We start from the raw sequence: 20563 nt of genomic DNA, 5'->3' as shown, positions 1-20563 counted from the left end.
GTTTTGTTGTTTTCCACCCACGAGGCCACGCGGGGTAGCTGCTCTGTCATGTCAGGTTGTGGGTGTAGTGAGGATGGTAAGGTTAACAACTTCGTGTGGCTGCAGGCCTCCTCTCTGGCATGCCCTTGACAGGTGTGCTCTTTTCTTTACCTGGAGTCCCTTTAAATAATGAAAAAATGTATCTTCTGGGAAGAAGTAGTATGGTTTGATTTCTGTACGTGTAGGACAGATCATGAAATTAATATGTGACACTATCTTTTTCCTTAATTTTAGTGGTGTTTCTGTGGTGGCATTGAGAGTCTGTAGTCTACAAGTGTAAAGGGACAGAAGCGTAATTTCACCAGGTTATTTCAGGACTGCTGAAGTATAAAACAAGTAGTCTACTCAGTTTAGATTTTGGATCATCCTTGAATCAGCACCAGAACATTGGCAGTGCAAACTTACCTGTCTTTCATTGTTGAAAAGGAAGGAAACTTTTCTGATAGAATAAACACATTTTCAGGCTTGCTCCCTGTAGTGCAGCCCACAAGCACTATTACAAAAGAAGCAATGGTGTTGGTTTTTCCTGTTTGTGTCCTGGCAGAAACTGTGATCCAAGTTGTGCAGAATGTAGCTGCTGCAGAGCCCCTCCTTCAACCTCTTGTGGTGCTTGTTGCTATCTCAATAGATTTTTAAGTTGGAAAAAAATGTTTTGTGTGTGTGTGTTTTGTTTGTTTGTTTGTTTGTTTGTTTTTTAACTATTGCCATGAATGATGTCATATTATCCTTTTCTGTTTTTCTCATGCATATAATGAATTCTGACCACAAATCTTAAATGTAGATGTCTCTGAAGTAAGAATTGCAGCAGTTTGGTGCACTTTTGGAAAGTTTACACATGTGTCATTGGGACTTGCTGAGATTTTGTGCTTAATAATTTAAATGCTATTTTTTTCTGAAGATTTTATAGAACTTAAGCTAGAGGCCCCTGGGGTCATCTGATCTGACCCATATATGAATCATAAGCCCATAACTTGCATCCAGCTATTCTTAAATCAAGCCTAAATATATATGCAAGACTAGAGCCTGAAGATGTTTGTTCGACTGAAGTAATCTTTTAGGAAGGGAAAGCATTGAAATATGTTGCGTTCACATTCCTTGGGTGTGGAGCTGCAGTGCCTAATTATCCTTCTTTTCTTTTTTTCAAATTCATAATTAAAATCTTTCTGCTTTCATTTTCCATTGCTTTTGTTCTGTTGTGCACTAGATTAGAGAGAACTTTTAGTGCTTTTTCTTCTCCCCCTGTGAAGACGTGTGAACTACAGACAATTCCTAGCTATCCTTTTTGATCTGTTAAACGTTTTGAACTCTGCAAGATTCTTATTTTAAGGCATTTTCTGCAGTCCTCCAGACGTTCTTGTAGCTCTGTTCTTTACTCATCTGAACTTTTTCCTTATCCTTTTTAAATCTGCAAACTGAAGCTGTATTCAGTATTTTTTGTCCCAGTAATGCTTTTTAAGATCTTGTGTAGAGATTAGAAATCTTGCCTGGGCTTTAGTCCAAGTCTGAAACTGAACTGTTTTACAGCTCGCTTCTTTTTATGGCCATATTTGAATGCAGCTACCGTGGCTTTAGGAATAAAGTTTCTCACAAAGTCCAGGGAGAATCTCATTGTGGTCTTCTGGTGGGTGTCTTGAACTTCAGGGCAGTTACGTATCAAACTGACTCACAGGCAAAATCTACCTTTTGTTCTTGAAGAGAAAGTGAATTTATTTTGATGTGATAAATCAGAATGCCTGTTATGACAGCTGTTATTTTGGCATGCTACTGAGTGAGGAAGAGAATGCAATCTTAAGCTTAATTGCATGTATTTGTAACTCTGGTCTTGCCCAAGTAGTCTGAAATTGTATAAATTGTTTTTCAGCATGTGATCTCTTAGCTGAAGCATACCCAAGACTGACTTTGCTTAGGCTAAGCAAACTGAAGTGTGATATCTTAAAAATGACATTTTAAATATATGACTGTGGTGGTTTTACCCTGCTATACAGCTGAACTCTACCACAACCACTCTCTCACTCCCCCTCCTCAAAGGGAAAGGGGGAGAAAATATAATGAAATGGGCTCAAGGGTTGAGATCACTCCCCCAATTATGATCACAGGCAAAACAGACTCAGCATTAGGGAGATTAATGTAGTTTATTACTTATTACTAACAGACCAGAGCAGTGAGAAACTAAAAGCAAACTAACAATACCTTGCCTCCATCCACCCTTATCTACCTCCTCCCCCCGAGTATCACAGGTGAATGGGGAAGGGGGACCATGGTCAGTCCCTGACGCTTTGTCCCTGCTGCTCCCTCACGTTCCCTCTCTGCCGCTGCCCCAACATGGGGTCCCTCCCACGGGATGCCATCCTTCCCAGACTGAGCCTGGGGGGGCTGGCCACAGGCAGCAGCTCTTCAAGCACTGCTCCCACACAGCTCCGTACCATGGGGTCCATCCCCTAGGAGCAAACTGCTCCAGCACAGGGCCCCCACGGGTGGGTGGCAGCTCCCCCCAGACCCCCTGCTCCTGCGTGGGCTCCTCTCCACGGGCTGCAGCTCTGGCCGCAGGGGAACTGCTGCTGCCTGCCTGGTGCACCTCCTGCCCTCCTGCTGCACTCACCTTGGGGCCTGTGGGGCTGGTTCTCACTCTGTCTCCCAGCTGCTGTTACGCAGCAAGGCTGTTTTTGTTTTTGATTTTTTTCCCCTTCCTTCAATCTGCTCTCCCAGAGGCCCAAACAGCAGCACTCATGGATCAGCTCTGGCCAGTGACGGGTACCTTTTGGAGCTGTCTGGAGCAGGCTCTGATCTGACTTGGGGCAGCAGCTGGGCTTTGCTCACAGAAGCCACCTCTGCAGGCCCCCTGCTAATATAACCTTGTCATGTAAACCCAAGACAATGACATATATAATAGAGATGCATCTTTCTCTCTATATATATATTTATAGATATATATGTATCTGTATAAATACCTGTCTTTATTATAGATACAGATTTATGCATGCCTATGTGTACATTTATAAATAGACACACACCTTTGGTTTGTAATCCTGAGAAGTCAAATAAAACCTGAAACTTTCATGGGACATCACACTGTTTAGGTGTTTCCAATATGGGAGCTATATTTTAGTCCTTTGGAACTGGGGAAAAAAAATCCAAAGTGATTTTTGAACTATGAAGAGATCTAGGAAAATATTTCCTATCTATGTAACATTTCTTGGTTTGATTTTAAGGTCTCAATTATTGTTAGGTGGCTACAGGTTTGACTAACTCCAGTACAGAGGGATAAGATGTAGGGCTTTTTTTGCTCTAGAATCATAAATTTTTGGGAATCTCGAATATGAGATCTGAACTGCAAATGATACTGCCATGTATCATGGGTTTATGTTCTGGAAGAAAGTAGAGCCTAGCTAATTTTACTCTCAGTGGTGGTCAGGAGGGGTTGATTTATTTGTGGGTTTTCCATCTTGCATTTATTTTAACTGGAACAAAAGATGTCAAAATCAGAGGTGCCCACTGTGGACAAAAGCATGGTACTGGATTGTGTAGTTCTTGGGTATGTTCCAGCATGCAATTAACTTGTTACTGTATCTTAAGTGACTTCACTATTAAAAACATGCCATTAAGGAGAAAAATGCATTGTTACTCTTTTTTTTCCTTCCCAAATTTAAGTAGCTTTACTGAAGCAACTTATAGAAATAGGTATTATCGTTGGCAAAGGCTTTATAAGTGTTTCGCTAGTTTAATACCTAATATCTACACTTAAATATTTTAAAAGAATAAATACTAATAATTTATTATTATTTGTATTTATTATTGATGATAATTATTGTAATCTTAAATTCTTTCAAGATACTGGGTTGCTCTCTAAATCGTTGTGTCAATTGTTACTTGCTCCATCATTTTTAAAATAAATGAAATCCTTGCAGAAACTCTAAAACCAAAGAATCTGTAATTAAGAAGAATGTCCATTAATCATGAACAAGTATTTCCTGGAAATAAAATTTATAGTGAAGGATTTGGGATTTGGAGAGACAGTGACTTTTTTTTTTCTTAAAAGCATTTTGGAATGCAGGGTAACTGCTAGAAAAAATATACACTTCAAATCCTTCCTTTGTAAGGCTATGATGAGTCACAGAGCAGACTGCTAGTAATGGATCAAATTTTTGTACAGATTTTGATGATTGAAATTCTGGCTCTCACTTGCCTCTCTAAGAGTTGAATATTGCTTGTGTGAGTTTAAATCTCTCTCTGTCATCAGCTATTCCATTACAAAATGGGTAAAGCATTCATATTGTGGCTGTTTTTTGTGAATGCTTTTCAAATGCTAGAAAGAATTACTAAGATCACTAAAGCAGTATGATTTTGGGATGGAGGTAACTTTTGGATGGATAATGCCCATTGGTGGCACGTTAGTAACCTCACATGCTGATAGCATTTGATCCCTTATGGCACTGTTTATAATGACAGATGTGTAAGAATTCGTTGCCAGATTCAAAGAGGCATTTCTTTTCAAGCTGTACAGTAAATTGAGACATCTAAGGTCAACTAGCAACTAAAGTCTTCCTTCTGTGTTGTGAAACTGTATCTGCTTTAATCTCTCCATATGGTGGCAGTGATGGCCTGGAGAAGCATGGTCCTGCTGGTGGCCTGTGGGGTGCTCAGATTTGCCTCACGCTTCTCCTGGGAAGAACAGGGAGTGGTGGAGTTGCAGGCACACACCACACAACCAGGGCTTTTCAAGCCCCCAGGAGCTGTGCTGTTCCTCAAAGGGAGCTGGGAGACAGCCTCTATTAGTAGCACTTACCTTCTTCTGGCCACCTTGCACTGGGTGACCAAGCATGATGGGCTTTGCCTCTCCCTTAGACATGTTATCTCCTCTAATTTTCGTGAGGGCACTTGAAGGAAAAACAGACAGATGTGTTTGGCTGCTGTTTTGGGGGAGGGTGTGAAAGAAGGATCTTGGACAGAAGAAGACACATAATCTGAAGGGTTCAGGATGCATGGTCTGGGGCAGGTGGAGTGGGACGGAGCCACGGTGCTGCCTGGAAGGAGGGAGCTGCCTCTCCCAGGCTGGTTCCAAATCCTTGCTCTGGCCTCTGCAGCTGCTGAGGTGGGATCTTGCTGGCCTTCTTTCAGCTTCTGCCAGAATAACAGTTTATGCTTTTTTAGAAAGATTTTAAGTCCTCCATTGTTTCACTGCTTCTGCATAATAGTCTTTTATAACACAGGAATCTCAAATAGTTGCTACTTGATTGCAAGATGTGGCAATTGGTTTTCTTTCTTTTCAGCCCTGCAAGCAGACTGTAAACCTGTACCAGGCTGTTATTACTCCCCAAGCAGACAATTTTCTAGGCATGAAGGAGAGGAATGCTCGCCTCTTTGGGGGCAGTGTTTTGACAGTTGAGTTCAGTTGTATTTTTACCAGTCCTGTTTTGTTGACTGAATTTGCCTTGCTGTACTTTAAAGGGTTTTATAGAAAAACTGTCTGTAACCGTTTATAAAAAAAATGCACTTTTTACTGGTAATGTATTGTGCTGTTTGATGGAAGATTAACAGGATGATAAAAAGCAATGTATTTTGCTGTTTTAAAATACTGATTATTCTTTACTTAATGATTTGCATCCTGATGCAAATGGAAATTTAGCTTAATGGAAAAACTATCCTGAAATGAAAAACAATCTTCACCAGTGCTATCTGTCACGCTGGGTAATTTTTCTTCTTCATCTCCATGTCTAGATAAGCTGCAGACAGTAACAAGAGAATGCTCTTTCCAATTCCCAGTCTTTCCAATTCAGAGCTTCTAGTAGGAGAATGGCCTACTGAAAATCTTCTCCATGCTTGGCTGGGAAGTGTGGTTTCTCAGAGAATCAAAATTACTCCCCCTGAAAGTCTTTTATTTATTTATTTATTTATTTATTTATTTTTTCACCCTCTCCTTTGTGGCTTTGATAATAGTAATAAGCCCCCTTTCTATCTGAAGAATTGTTTGTATTTGTTTATATTTCCAGGTTCTTACTAGGAAGTAGGAAGGCCATTATTTACTCCAGAAGTGATCTCCAAGTACCAGCAGCGTGTCAGGCTGCTCATCAGGGCTACAAAGATGGTGAAGGGTCTGGAGGGGAAGGCATATGAGGAGCAGCTGATGGCCCTGGGTTTGCTCAGCCCCAAGCAGAGCAGGCTGAGGGGAGGCCTCATGGCGGCCTGCAGCTCCCTCACAAGGGGAGCGGAGGGGCAGGCGCTGAGCTCTGCTCTCTGGGGACGGTGACAGGACCCGAGGGGACGGCATGGAGCTGGGACAGGGGAGGGTCAGGATGGGGGTTAGGGAAAGGGTCTGCACCCAGAGGGTGGTCGGGCACTGGGACAGGCTCCCCAGGGAAGTGGTCACGGCACTGAGGTGCTGGAGTTCAAGGAGCATTTGGACAAAGCTCTCAGACATAGGGTCTAGTTTTGGGGTGGTCCTTCGGGGACCCAGGAGTAGGACTTGATGATCCTTGTGGGTCCCTCCCAACTCGGGATATGACTCTATGATCACGATCACATGGGCTGCAGAATACAGGGAGATGGAAAGGAAACCAGGAGAGTATGAAGTTTGTGCTTGATTCTCAGTTTTTGTGAGTTTTCAGAGATGGAGGGGAGACAGAAATGTAGAAAGCCTGGGTGAATCACCAGAGATAAACTTATCAATGCCCATAGGTAGTTTTGCATAAATGGCCTGTATCAAATGCAAGAGAAAGTATATCTAGAGATCAAGGGAATATAAAAGAACTAAGGTTGAAGCAGTTACACTGGGAGAGCAAGAAAAAAGATAAAAAGCAGTGTGCTGTTTTTTAGCACCATGCTTTCAAGTGGATGCAAGCATTCAAGTGTTTGAAGAATTGGTAGCAGAGTGGAATTTTGGAACAAGTAAATTCAAGGGATTTTAATCCTACTAGGGAAAATAACATTTCTCGAAGTTCGTATATGCTGTGATAGATTCAAGTCTTCAACCTGTTTTGAGGACTTTTTTTTAGAAGTTACAGCAAGAAGTATGTTCACCCGTGAAGTGTCAGAAAAGTTCTAAGCTTTAGTAATCTTGACCATTTAAAACAGTCTGGGCTAGACTTAACTCGTTTACATTTAGCTAGCTTCAATACCTACTATGTAATCACATCTAATCATGGAAACCCATCTATCTACAGAGGGCTGCATATTTGTTTTATAATACTTCATGCCTCTGTAATTACATACAACAAGCTGTATTCCTGGACTTAGCAGTGGCTTCGGGGTATGGAAGAAGAAACTAATGGAAAATGGATAATTCCCAACTTCTTGTGTACAGGCTTTTCAAGCTGCTTTATCTGTTTTCATCCAAAAGCAAAGCAGCCCTTAGAACCCAAGTCTAATCCCAAAGCTGTGTTAATGCAAAGCATTTGCATACCAACAAGAGCTACTTGTGTGAAGGGTAATAAAAAAAAAAAAAAAAAAAGAAAAAAAAGTGGACATCGAGATTGATTTTATTTTACAGTAATGTAAAATCGGTCTTCTTAATAAGAAAATCTGTGCATACTGCTGGATTATCAAATGTTTTAACATGCTATTTTTAAAATTTGTTTCTTTCCAGATTTGAACATGGAATTCAACCCATCAGATCATCCACGGGCCAGTACGATATTTCTCAGTAAATCTCAAACAGATGGTAGGTTACTGAATTTATTACAGTATTCACTACTGCAGTTATCTATGAAGTCTTTGTTAGAATGCATGTGATAGCTACTTAATGTATAATTTCCCTCCCCCAAAAAGAGGCTTTTATAGGCATCAGATTAGAGTTGAAAGAAGCCAAACCTTTAGTTAATTATTTTGTCATACTCAGCAGTAAAAGATACAGGTTTGAGTCCTGTCATCTTGAAATTATAAGATCCAAGTAGTCATTGTATCAAAACTACAAGTATAGGTAAGGCTTAATATATTTTTAAAAAGTATCTGTGCAACTGTTTGTTGTTGGTTTTTTTTTGTTTGTTTGTTTGTTTTGTTTTTTTAAATTTGTTTTGTTTTCTTCTAACACGCTGAACAACAGGCTAAGCTTCTTGGAAATGAGATTTAGAAGTATTTTCCTGAAAAATGACAGTTTACATTAGCTTAGAAGACAGTCCAGAGTTTCCTCTGATATAGCTGATACTGTAAATGAGTTCAGTACTAAATTTTAATAACAAAATAACTGTCTTCCCACCCAAATGTTCTGTCTTCTTTCATTATGGATTTGATGTAATCATATATTTGTCTGGAGTATTTTTTTTATTATTTTTTATTCATAGACAAAATAATCTCTCTGGAATTACGTCTGTTAAGCAGGCCTCTTGATAGACTTAGTAGAACAGAAGCCATTTACTCTGGCTTTTTCATTCCCTGTTGGACATGTATGACATGTTGTTTTAGAAGTAGATGAGAATAATTGATGCAAAACACATTATTTTCTACCAAGACTTTCAAAGCAATTTCTACATTGTAATTCTGAACTGTATGAATTCTTTGTCCTTCTTTCTGTTGCCTATAAATGCCATTTTTGATTTACATAGTAAATTGCAGTGTCAAGGATATCACTTTAAAAAGAAAATGTAGTTTTCACATACTGTATATTTCTTGCTAATTTTTGAGCTTGACTAGTACAAAGAGGATACATTTAGTCCCTGATTGAAGAGTTGATTATATGAGTACCTCTTTTGCCCTTCAGATTGTCCTGAATTCAGCGTAGTTCTGTCAATGCCTTATTATGTAGTTTTGGATGTGATTTACCATCTTGGTCTGCTTTGGTAGTCTGTGAAATGAGTATGATAATATTTCTGTAGTATACTGTGTTGTCAAGATCGATGTCTATTTTATAGTGCTTTGAGATTGTATAATCCCATATGGATGCTGCATGTTTCTCATTGCAGTTTGTTGGAAAAGAAAAATGAAAAAACAATTCCAGGTCCACCAACTTAAATTTTGACCACACCTAGTGATTATTCTTTCTTGTAGTAATAGCGGTTAATTTATTGCAAGATGGAGTTAGCTGTAAGAATTTTTTAATATGATAGTTTACACCCATGCTAGGGTTGGTCTATGAAACCTTGTTCTAGCTTAAGTAATACAAAAACTTACATGGTTTTGAGTGAGAACAATGAATTTATTGAAAAAATATCGAAACTTTTTCAACAAGGGTATAAGATCTGTTCAACTATCCTTGATCAAGGTGATAAAAATACAAAGGCTTGTACAAAATAAAAAAAAATAAAATTCTGCAAACAGTTATCTACTGATGTATTGCCAAAAATCATGCCATTCAGGTGGGACAACTCACTGTCATAAGCATTTTGGCATTTTGCTTGGCTGTATTCTGGTACTGTCGTGGAAATAAGTGAGCTGATAGGCAACATCCCTGAACGGTATGGTAACTCCTAACACCCCTGAGTGTGACAGCCTGCTGTAGGACCTAGGAGATCTACAAGGTGCCTGAAGTTAGTGTGGAAGGGGAGAGCTGAACTGGCAATACTGTAAACACCTAACCTGGACATGTAACTACTTCTCTCCGTTACATATATAGTGTTGGGCTGTCCTGACTGTTAACAGTAAATGAAAATATATTTATAGACAAGAACTGCAGATGTTTAAAACACATATCGGAGAGCTGAGGAATACCAGGACTCTGGGTTTCATCCAGGATCCGGCTGTGGCTTTTGAGTGTCCATTACATATTTGTATAGTGGGAAAGAGCCAGTCCATAACTACAGGCAAGAGCAATGTGGCAGCGTTGTCTTCAGGCAACTCCACGTTTGGCTTTCTGAAACCCACATTTGGCTTTCTTCTGGTGAGCTAGTGGTACTGCCCTGGCACAGGAGCTGCACTTTGAGCTGCTTGTGAGCAACACATGAGTGAAGAGCAACAAGTTCACTACCCCAAATACAGTGGAACAGGACGTGGCATCTCTGGGTGTTATATGGTCTGAATTTCCCACTGTTCTGTTAGATGCCAGGCTAAGCACCTGGACCTGTCCTGGCCCTCACAGTCAGTACGCTGCCTACACCCTTAATTACATGAGAGTCCAGTGACTCTGGAGAGGATTTGAAGACACAATAAATATTAATTTGATATCTAACTAAAATAGCTTTTAAAATGCTTCCAGCTCTTTGTAGGAGTTTACTAGGTGCTACATCTTACATGAGTGATTCTCCCTGATTAGGGAGATAGTAGAGAATCACCTTTTATTTCTTTAACAACTTTGAGTACTTTATGCAAGTTCTTGTTTGTTTGGTGAATTTGGCCTGTAAACAAGACGAGCTGGATGACTGAAAAGCCATGCACTGTTCAGTGCGTGGTTGTGGTTAAGCCAGGGTTTCCAAACCCCAGCATTCCAATAATGTCACTTCCTTTCCTTTTAATAGCAAGAGGACAGTGTTTCCTCTTTCAGGGTACTGGTCTTTCCTGTAAGTGGGTTACGGTTGTCCTGTTTTCCTAACTTATATTGGGCCTTACACATTTGAATTTATTGGCTAAATTTTGCAATATCAGTGTAACAATTGGCTTTAGACAAATAACATTTTGAAATTATATTTATACAGTGGATAGGAGTAAACTAGGCTGCATTTTATTTTTATTGTTAAGCAGGATGAGTCTGCTGTTTCTTAGACAAGACAAAATAAAATGATCTGCAAACAAAATGTGAGACATCTTCATTGATGTTATCCTTGAGGATTTTGTCTTCTGTGCTGGTGTGGGTAGCATTGAGGTTGTCTATAGAAATTGCACAAACGAGACATCTACTACATCTCAGTGAAAAATGCATACATGTACATATATATGTGTGTGTGTGTATTTCCTCACTCCCTTTTATTTCAGGGTATGTTTTCCTACAATAGCAAAAGTTCAATAATAACAAAAGAAAGTGCCCGCAGAAATGAGAAATGAAGAAAAATAAGAAAATTTGGCAGTATCTCAGTCTCCACTTGAAGAATTTCATTCCAACTTTCAAGTTTTAAAATATAAGAAATAAAATACTTTTTTTTTTTCATGAAATTGTTTAAACTGTGACTCTAAATCTGTTCAGCATCATTTCATCCAAAACCCATCAAAGTCAAAAGCCTGGAGTTGTAGTTAGGAGTTTATGCTGTGAAATGATGGTTAATTATAAAGCTACAGTCTGTGGTCTGCTGAACACCACGCAAGCAGTAGAAAGCATCTCTAAACTCACCGAAGCCAAGTAACAGAGAATTGCCTTTCTACAACAACAGTTGTGGAAGCCTGGCAGAAGTGTCTTCCTGCCTTTTTGCAGTAGCTGTCTGTCCTTTTTCTAATAGGAGGTTTATGATCACAAAAGAGAGCAGTTGTGACAAAATGGGTTTCTGCTCTGCCCTATTTCCCATCAGCATATGTTCTGGAAAGAGTTGAGCCCCATGCCGTGGCAGAATGGTCCAGAAGCACGAAAGCACAGCTGCCTTCTTACCTCACTGAACAATCAAGGCAACTGAATTTCTGTTATGTGGGAAGAATAAGGGAAAGGAGGTCAAGGTGGTGGTTGGAAGAATGTGCAGCACAAGCAGTGTTTGAACAGTGAGAAGTGAGGGGTCTGTATAAATACAGTGAGACATTCTTCTGGAGACAGGAGATAGCAATGGCAATGAGCTGCAAGTGATGTTCTTGCTTTGGTCAATAGATAATTGTACTTTTATTGAATAATATAATGGGTACAAGGAAAAATACAGAAGATAAAGATGAAGGTAGGGAAAAAAGGTGATTAAAAATTGGGATTTGGAGTTCATATGCAGGCTGTGTTTATAGAATTTTGTCCATAATAATTCTGTGTATGGTAAAATTGTGATTGTTGTCTGTTAACTGTGAAATTTTGAACACAGTTAAGTATTTAATAGCTGTTAATTTTCACCTGTGTACTCTGTTAGGTGTACATGCAGTTTATCAGAGTTGTTTACTGCCTGTATATTGCAATATGCAATACTAGACAAATACTTGCTCTGTTCTAGAAGTGAGTACCTGTCAACATTTTGTTGTTTCCCTGGAGGTTACTTATGTCCCTTGCTGGTTATAAATGCAGTATATGGAACGTAAGTGTAGTGCAGTGTTTTAGCAGGATTTCAAGCAGTTTAACTATTCGCTAGACAATCTGAATTTTTGTGCTCCTCCTGTTTAATTCTGTTTCTTATACAATGTCCGTAATTGTGGATCTGAGCATGTACTAAGTGACATGGCTAACATCTTGTCATGTGTGATTCTCCTTTCTGCTCCCTGGGAGGAAAATTATGTAAGGATTTTTTAAAGTTTTTCCTTATTTTCTTTTCATTTTATGTCTGCATTAAACACAATTATTTCACAGTATCCACACATACAACCTTGTTTATGTGAGATTGCTTGCTTCTAAAAAGTCACGAATAATGGCTTCTCATCCAACAGGGAATGGACAGGCTAGCCTGTCGTTGCGACATTGCTCTTATTTTGCTAAGTGCATTGGGTTGCGTAGCTTTCAACTCATAGTGCACCCAAGTGCATTTAATCATCTACAGCATGAAACCATTATTACTTTAATCCTGCAGTTTGATTTATGTATTAGTTGCCTCCAGACTTGTATCCTAAATGCTGTGGTATTTTCACTGGAACGGAGCTCTATGGGCTCTCTATGGGGTGAGTTAATTGGGAAAGTGCTTAAAAAAATTAAATAGTATATTTAATCAGCTGTGATAAGTATTTGCCTGACAATTAAGACTCTGTACATCTGTCTCCCTTGTTGCTGCTGTTTACTTTGTGAATATTTTGGCTAATAACTGTGGCTTTGACTTGCAACCCTTGCTTGTGGTGACTAGTTCTTACCCACCAATGTAATACGCTTACATTGTTATATCGACATGAGTAATAGCTTCAGGCTTGCACCTTACCATTATAGAAGCCAGTGGTGTAACACATATGGTTTCAAGGCTCTTCAGTGGGAGTTAGTGCACAGTAAGCTACAATGAGAATTTGCTGACTTCATGGTGCAGCTCTTTAGGTGCTTTCATACCTGCAAGGCAGAGTAGGCCACTTTGCAGCAAGGTGCCTCGCACAAAGGCACGGGTGATGCCCATGCAGATCTCTGGTGAAGGGTGGTGAAGGATCTGTTGCTAACTCAGACTGTAGCTTACTGCATATTAACTTCCCCACGCGGACCAACACCTAGTGAAGTACCCAAAAGGATGAGAATTTTAATCCCTCACCACACTAGCGAGTGTAAATGCCTTTAAACATACAGATACATGTTTTTCTCTGTTTGATGTATGTGTACTTGGTTAGTGCAAAAGCAATGACAATGTTACACGTAGATAGTCTCCTGTTTTTATTATGAATGGTATATAACAAGCTTAATCAGGAAAAATAGTCATGTAATATTTCTATCATATTTTGTGTTTTTTGCAGTGAGAGAAAAACGCAAGAGTCTCTATATAAACCACGTAAGTGAAAATGCCTCGCTATGCAGCTTTCTCCTTGTTGTCTATATTATACAGTAAATAAGAGTTTTCACACGTTATTTCCATATTGGTGAGAGAGCGCTGATGCTTCAAATGTCTGTTCTGCATCAGGATCCAGAAGGATAGGTCTTGCCTACTGAGCTAGCTGAATGGGTCTGTTGGTTTGAGGACAGTGTCATTCTTGCAGCCAGTGTCTGTAGGTTAACTGCTACCTGGGGTGAAGAGCAGCAAACATCAGCATGGTTTTGAAAATTATTATAAAAAAAAAATAAATCAAAACTTTAAATTGTATTTGTATGTATGTTTGCTGTTGGCAGAAAGTCTGTAGCATTTCATATTTACACAGAAGTCTTGAAATGCCTGAGCAGAGTTGATGCAATGTAAATGTGTATTTGTCATGTGGTGCGTGCTGAGTACAAGGATGGGGTTTTGATACACTTCTGTGCCGTGGGCATTTTTCAGTTCAGTTCTCTTCTGTTAGAACTGAATTCCCAGGGACGCTCAGAGCAAGTCTCCTGTAGCCTGCTTTGGGTGCAGGATCAGGCTCTCTGCCACTGCTTGTACTACCGAAGCACCTGGAACCAGTGTGGGTCCCCGAAAGTTAAGCCTTGTTCTGGACTCATGCCACGGTAAAATTGGGGAGGGAGAGAGCTAATTGTTTCTCAAATGGTGTTTGCCTTTAGGGTGAAATGGGGAAGAGTTCTCAAACTTCTCTCGATCTGGAAATGTAGTCCATTTCATGAATCATTTTTAAGCTGGTAAAGCTGCTGAAAGCAGCAGATTTGGTTTATAGCCTCTACTCTCCCTCCCTTTGTGCTGGTGCTAACATCTGTGCAGCTATGACTAAACTGGATTAGGGCCTGCATGCAGGTAGATTCAGCACAGCTAAAAGCTAAAATGGATTTTGTTCCTAAATGTGATTTACTTCAGTGCTTGCACCTGCACAAAGGGAGGGTGGCACAGAGGCAGGATTGAGCAGCTGAGTAGGGTGAAAAAGCAGAACTGGTTTCTGACACTTCAAAAGCAAGCTGAGATGTTCAGTTTCCCAAGAGTCAAGATTTTGAGAAAGTCATGAAATACTGTGAGGTTTATTCAATTGGTAGGGCTGGCTGCAGCAGGTCAGCAGATGTTCTCTGTGCTTCCCAGCCTCTATTCGTCTGTAAAACATTCTGATTGTTTGCAGTGCATGTGAGGGTAGTTTGCATTGCCGTTGTATTGGTATAAAATTGTGAAGTTAATATGCTGGGTCCCTGTAAAATTGATAATGTGAGCTCCGTAACTTCCAACAGGCTTCTTATCTTCAAACTTGGAGAGTTCAAAGCAAAAACAGGAATACACAGGCACTGCAAATCAAGGTATTGACAGAGTTTCTGTGTCAGGCCACCTTGCCACATGGGTAAAATTCTCACGTGTCCCAGAATCTTTTCATGTCATGTAAAAGATGTGTTCTGCATCAGGCAGACTGGGAATGGATTCCTATGGCAGATGGAACAGAAATGGCTGTTACAAATTCTCCTGTAAGCACACTACTGGAAACCCTGGTACAAAACATTTTTAGGCAACACTGGACTTGTTGCAGAAAGGAGGAGGATGACCTGAGGAGTTGTGCTGTTGGGGGCTAGATGTAGCAGCTTGTACAGCTGATACCCTAAGCAATACACCCTTTCCGATTTTTCTTTTTTCAAGTATCATTTAGAGTATTAGCTAAGGTTTCAGAGATGTAAACTTTCCTCAGTCTGGTTTACGACTAAAATCTGATTTCTTTGTACTTTCAAAGTACCTCTTCTGAATTACAAATCTCAAAAAAGAAAAAAAATTAAAACCGAAAACCTTATGAAGCTGAAGTCTTTACTATAGTTTGATGTATGTCCTTACAAGTTAGTTAAGTTTTTAGCCAATGTTCAAAGATAATCTCAATATTTTCAACTGTGGCCTATGACATAGAAGCTAATGAGATGATTTGAGATATGGTTGACTTGAGCACACCTGTGAGTGTTCATTCAGCACCTCCTTAGAACTGGGTCTGCTGAAGTTGACGCAGAAGCTGGTGATCGTTTTTGAAGTGGTTGTTGTGGCCTGCTCTACATGAGGTCTTAGCAGAAGTGGTTTGTAGACTGCAGGGAGCTGTTGTAATTTCCCTAGACTGTCTTGTTTGAAGAAATGCGAGGAAAAGAGATTTCACAGTTGTATGTGATAAATCTTGGGTAGTATTTACATGATAAGTGAATTTACCGTATACAATATATATATATTGGTTGATCATTTATTTTTCACCATTTTTCATTGTTGTGTGTTTCAAAGTGCATTTCTAACAGGAGCTATTGCTACTCATCAGTTTCCTTGTTGGTGCTCAGTCCCCACATCTGCTCTGAAGGAATCAAGCCAGAGAACATAAATTTTGGAGTGTTGTTTTCTCTTTCTTTTACGAGAACTCCTCACCATCATGCAGCACTCTTCACTTTTGTGTTTTTCCATAACGTCATCTTTTTTTTTTCTTTTGTAAGTCTGCATATACTTAGTCTCCTTTTGTATCAAATAATCAGGAATGCTTTTATAAGACTTTTATTTTAATCTTTTTGTGGAATGCTACTTATTTTGCAGGAAGAGTTGAACATCTCCCAGCTAATCAATGTGGTTAGCAAGAGAAGTATAAAGAAATGTTGTCCTTTTCCTTTTTTTTAATGGCTTGTCTAGGGCCATGTAGTAACAGATGAGAACAATAACTTACATATATACAGATTTAATTTGTTACCCAGGAAAAATGAGAAATAAATTGAAGTTGACTCTCTGATCATATGTAACAATTTGTGGCAGTTTCTGGAATAATTTTCTGGAAGCTTAAAGGAATGTCTATCAAATAGTTTATTTTGCTCTTATTTTCCTGTCACGGTTTTCATTTAGAAATGCACTTTCTCAGTATGATCTCAGGCCATTGTTCTTTTCCTTTCTTGCTTGCTTTTGTCTGTAGAATATTTTCATTGGCTGGATGGTTTCCGTTTAATCCCCAAATCCAAACAGGGGGGCTCCTGCTTTGGTTGATTGTGCTTTGTCAGGGGCTGGCACTTGCCAAGCTTCAGACTCACCTTGTCAGTAGGTGTGAGGGAAGAAGCCAGCAGCTGTTCTTTTTTGGGTGGGGAAGACAAGGGGGAAGGAGTGAAAGCAGGGATGACAGGGTGCCGTGGAGAAGCCGTCAGCTCTCGCTCTTCCCACAGAACCCAGGGAGATGACAGCCTTGGGGTGGTGTTGAAACCTTTGCACGGCTGCAGCGCTTGTCTTCATAGGGGGCTGGAAGCCTGTGGCTAAGCGAGGGAGCCACCTACCTACAGGGTATCTGCTGTGCTCGCTTTCTTCCAGCCTATTTTAATTCCTGAGCAGTTGCAGCCGATTGCTGTCCTTCCTCACTGAGCTGGCAGTTGGTTTTTGTTATGCCTTTAATGCTTCTTCAGTGTGCGCTTGTCTGTTCTTTTAATCTGCTTAGTCAAGCTGCTGAGGGGGATAAAGATGCAGACTGAGATAGAGACATTTCCTTCTTCAGTGACGAGAGATTGCATCAGTGCCTCTGCCTGTACAGGGAGAGCCAACAGGAAGATATGTTTTATGTTTTCAAGGGGAGGGTGGAGAAGGAGTGGATTCTTATTATTACCTGCAGTAGCTAGTTTTTTGTTCTGGCTGGATTTTTTTCTTATTATCTTTTTTTTTTTTTTTCCTCCAGGAGGAAGGAGCAGGGCAGGGGAAGGGAAAGTTGTTCCTTGTAAAGTTTCTGCTACAAATTTTCCCCTTCAGACAGGATGAAAATCCTTTTTTCCCAAATAATTTTCTTCTCCTTGACAATAGAGGCTTTTAAAGCCTATTCCATGTTTATGAACAGTAATAGCCAGTAAAAATAAGGGATATTTTTTTGCTGTTTCTGGGAAAAGAGAAATTTCTCGTGAGCACTATTTTTTTGCATTCTGAAGACTCTTCAGCCTTGTAGCAAGAGCTTCCTTTCTGCACATTTTGTTGAGGGATCTGGAAGTGCTTCCACTATCTGCAGACCTGGGAACTGGGCAGTCAGATTTCCAGCAGACAAATACCGTCTTATCATTCCAAGAAGAGAAATAAACATCTGTATATAGACCAAAGCTTTTTTTCAGCAGCCTGGGGAAAAGTTCCTGGGCATCATGAATGCCAGAAACCCGGTTCCTGTAAGTGATCCTCTCGTGGTTCACCTCAGGGGAGGCTTCTTCCCACTGGCAGCCCTGCTGATGGGGACTTGCAGAGAACGGAGGGGCCCTTTTGTGTGTGTTGTGTGGCACAAGCAACTTCTGTGAGCGTTTTAGCATGCCTGAAGTGATGTATGGTATTTGCTCCTGTGTAGCCCCCAAATTTTCCTGTCAGAGTGGATAAAGAGGCTGTTCTGCTTCCCTATTGTGAAACTGCTGGGCATATGACTGGTAATCAAATACTTTCAGCTAGTGATTAGGAGAGTAAATACGGTACATGCTGAAGTGGGAACATGGCATGAAAAGTACTTGAATCCATGAAAAAAAGCAAAGCAAAATATAAAATATGAGATGTTTTTGTGAGGTGGACTGCCTCGGGCTGCCTATTGTAAGAGTTTATAATTGCTGTCCAAATTCCTTGAGATATTTTAATTAACATTCCTCACTCAAAGAGAAGAACAAGATAAACTGGAAGATAGATTAGAGGCTTCTTGGGTACTCTTGCAGCTCTCCTAGAGATTGCTTAATCTGGTCTTTGCTCCTCTCCACTGCAAGATCACAAAAAATACAGGTCTAGAGGAGCCTTTATAGTCCATCTGGCCCATCTGGCAGGTTCCCTATACCAATGCCATTCCTAACAAATGCTGTTTCAGGCTTCCTATTAGAATCAACAGGTTCTCTTTGATGCCTTAGCTGAACTTATTCTTTGAAATTCTTTTCCTAATATTTTTCATCCTCTTTCTTCTTAAGTTGAAGACTTCTTAACCTCTCCTATCAGCCTCAATGCAATGTTATATGAAGTGACAAACTTTTGTAGGGGTAGAAGCAAAGATAACTTTTAAGGTGGAATGAAAGTAGATGGGAGAATTCTTTTGCAAGATTACTGTGTAATAATTGCTGCGCTGGGAGCCTAGTAAAGTCTTCCTGGTCAAATTGCACAACACTGGCAGTTATATGTTATGTAAATATAAGCCTCCGGGCTGCTTTTAGTGTTCCAAAAAATATTTAATCTCTTCAGGTTTGGAAAGCAAGGTGCTTTATCAGTGGTTTAGTGGGGTCTGTGTGTGCTACAGAAGGGTTTGCCAATGGTTGATGAGCTCTCTTGGGGCTCGGTGGTACCCTAACACAGTTTTCTGTAGTAGACATGAGGAAGGACAAGCTTTGAGAGCTCAAGAAACCTGCAAGTACAGATCTACTCTAAGGCATCAGTTCTGAACGTTATCAAAACATTGGTGAGACTGATCAACTGAGAACAAGGCTGAATCATGTCACAGATGGGTAAGATACAACAGGTATTGCTTCAGAGTGGTTGAACTGGTCTTTTTTTTTATTATTGTAAATGTCGACAGAGAAGTGTATGTATATGATGGTGCGGTTTCCTGTAGCTTTTGTTCAGGTGAATATACCCCCCTGTAGCCACTAGATATAGATAATTGTGCTGTAGTGTAAAGTTATGCAAGATGAAAATAAATGTAGGATTTTGCAGAGCAGTGCAGAGCATTGTCTTGCAGGGCTTGCCTGATTTTTGGAAAGCACTTTGTTGACCTGTAAGATCATGTTGCTTCTGTGAATAATCTTGTCAGTACTAAATCATGTCCTGAAGCAATAAAAGATCCCAAGTTAGGAGCCTCCCTTTTCCAAGTTAGAAGCAGCCCTGCTTACTGCTGTAATTTGGCTTCACGTGCACGTTCACATGCCAGTTTTGCCTAGTAGCATTTTGGCCAGTCTCTGTTGCATTGAAGCTAATGGACATAACTCCACAGATGGGCGCAAGCCAGCTTCAGTTTTTCCACGGGTGAGATACTGCTTAAAAAATTCCTTCTACAATCGTGCAGTAACTTACACCTGGTGTGATGGACGAAGAGACAGCACCATTATTATTTAAGGCAGAAGCCGCAAATTATCTTTTGATGGACAAGTGGAAAAGAGCACTGAAAGAGACAAACTCCTCTGCCAGACTGGAAGCTGACTGGCTCAAGGCCAGCTCTGCTATAAAAGCTGGATGGCTTCATTAGGGCAGTGCTGTGCCCCAGTGAGCAAACCCTGCTGAGCGGCAGGGCAGAGCGCCACACGAGGACTGCTAAAGTGCATCCAGCACTGAGCTGGCCTGTCTCAGTTCTGGTCAACTCTGTGTGTGGGTTTTGCTCAGTGGGCACCTCTCTGTTATGTATTTCTGCCCAAGGACACCCTGAAATGTCTGTTACCAAAACAAGTGGAAACACTTGTAAGCCCTGTCCCTGCAAATTCAAGTTTAATCTCTGAATGGTTTGAAAATGAAGCCTGCAAGACAGTCATCCTCGTGTGTATAGGCAACCTGAATTAGTTAGGAATGTCTTGTGATTTCTGTCATAGCAGGAACATAGAGACAGTTCAGCAGAGCTTGTATGGTTTTGACTTATGGTTTAGTGGGGGACTCGTTAGTGTTAGGTCAGAGGTTGGACTCAGTGATCTTGGAGGTCTCTTCCAACCTAGATGACTCTGTGACTTAATTTCTCTGGCTTTTTGCTAAGAAAAGTCAAAAATCAGGCAAACTAAGCCATTGCATTACTGATAAGATGCATTTAATGTAAGATTCAAGTAAAGCATATTATTCAAACAAAACAAAATTAAAAAAAAATTATTTGGAAAGTCAGAAAGTTCTAGGATGAAGCTGGGAAAAGAAATAAAGCAGTGATGTTTCCTTTGTACTAGCTGTGCACGAGGGACAAACTGCTGTTTTTAAGAGCTGGAAACAGCTGCTGCTAAAGGAAGTACATCGGATCTTGATCTCCTAGAGCTTGTTCTGTAACATGTGTAAAAACATAGCAAGTTAAACAGCGTTTTTTTCCGTTATATATCTTTTTCTGTAAAGAAAGAAACTTCACAATATAAAAGCTG

At 40.2% G+C, this 20563-nt stretch overlaps 1 protein-coding gene across 2 annotated transcripts in view; it reads left to right on the top strand.

The window, feature by feature from the left end:
* Window positions 1-20563, top strand: part of CCNY (cyclin Y) — a 124944-nt gene that overhangs the window by 67883 nt on the left and 36498 nt on the right. Inside the window, exons 2-3 of one of the 2 annotated variants that reach the window (XM_068673509.1) lie at window positions 7619-7693; window positions 13432-13466. In XM_068673509.1, coding sequence (XP_068529610.1) covers window positions 7619-7693; window positions 13432-13466 — 110 coding nt within the window. The remainder of the gene's footprint in view (window positions 1-7618; window positions 7694-13431; window positions 13467-20563) is intronic. The other variant, XM_068673511.1, reaches the window with a different exon arrangement.

The sequence above is a fragment of the Anas acuta genome, chromosome 2 (genome assembly GCF_963932015.1).
Source record: "Anas acuta chromosome 2, bAnaAcu1.1, whole genome shotgun sequence".
Classification (NCBI taxonomy): Eukaryota; Metazoa; Chordata; class Aves; order Anseriformes; family Anatidae; genus Anas; species Anas acuta.
The sequence above is the reverse complement of the archived record's forward strand: the minus strand, read 5'-3'. Positions and strand labels throughout refer to the sequence as shown.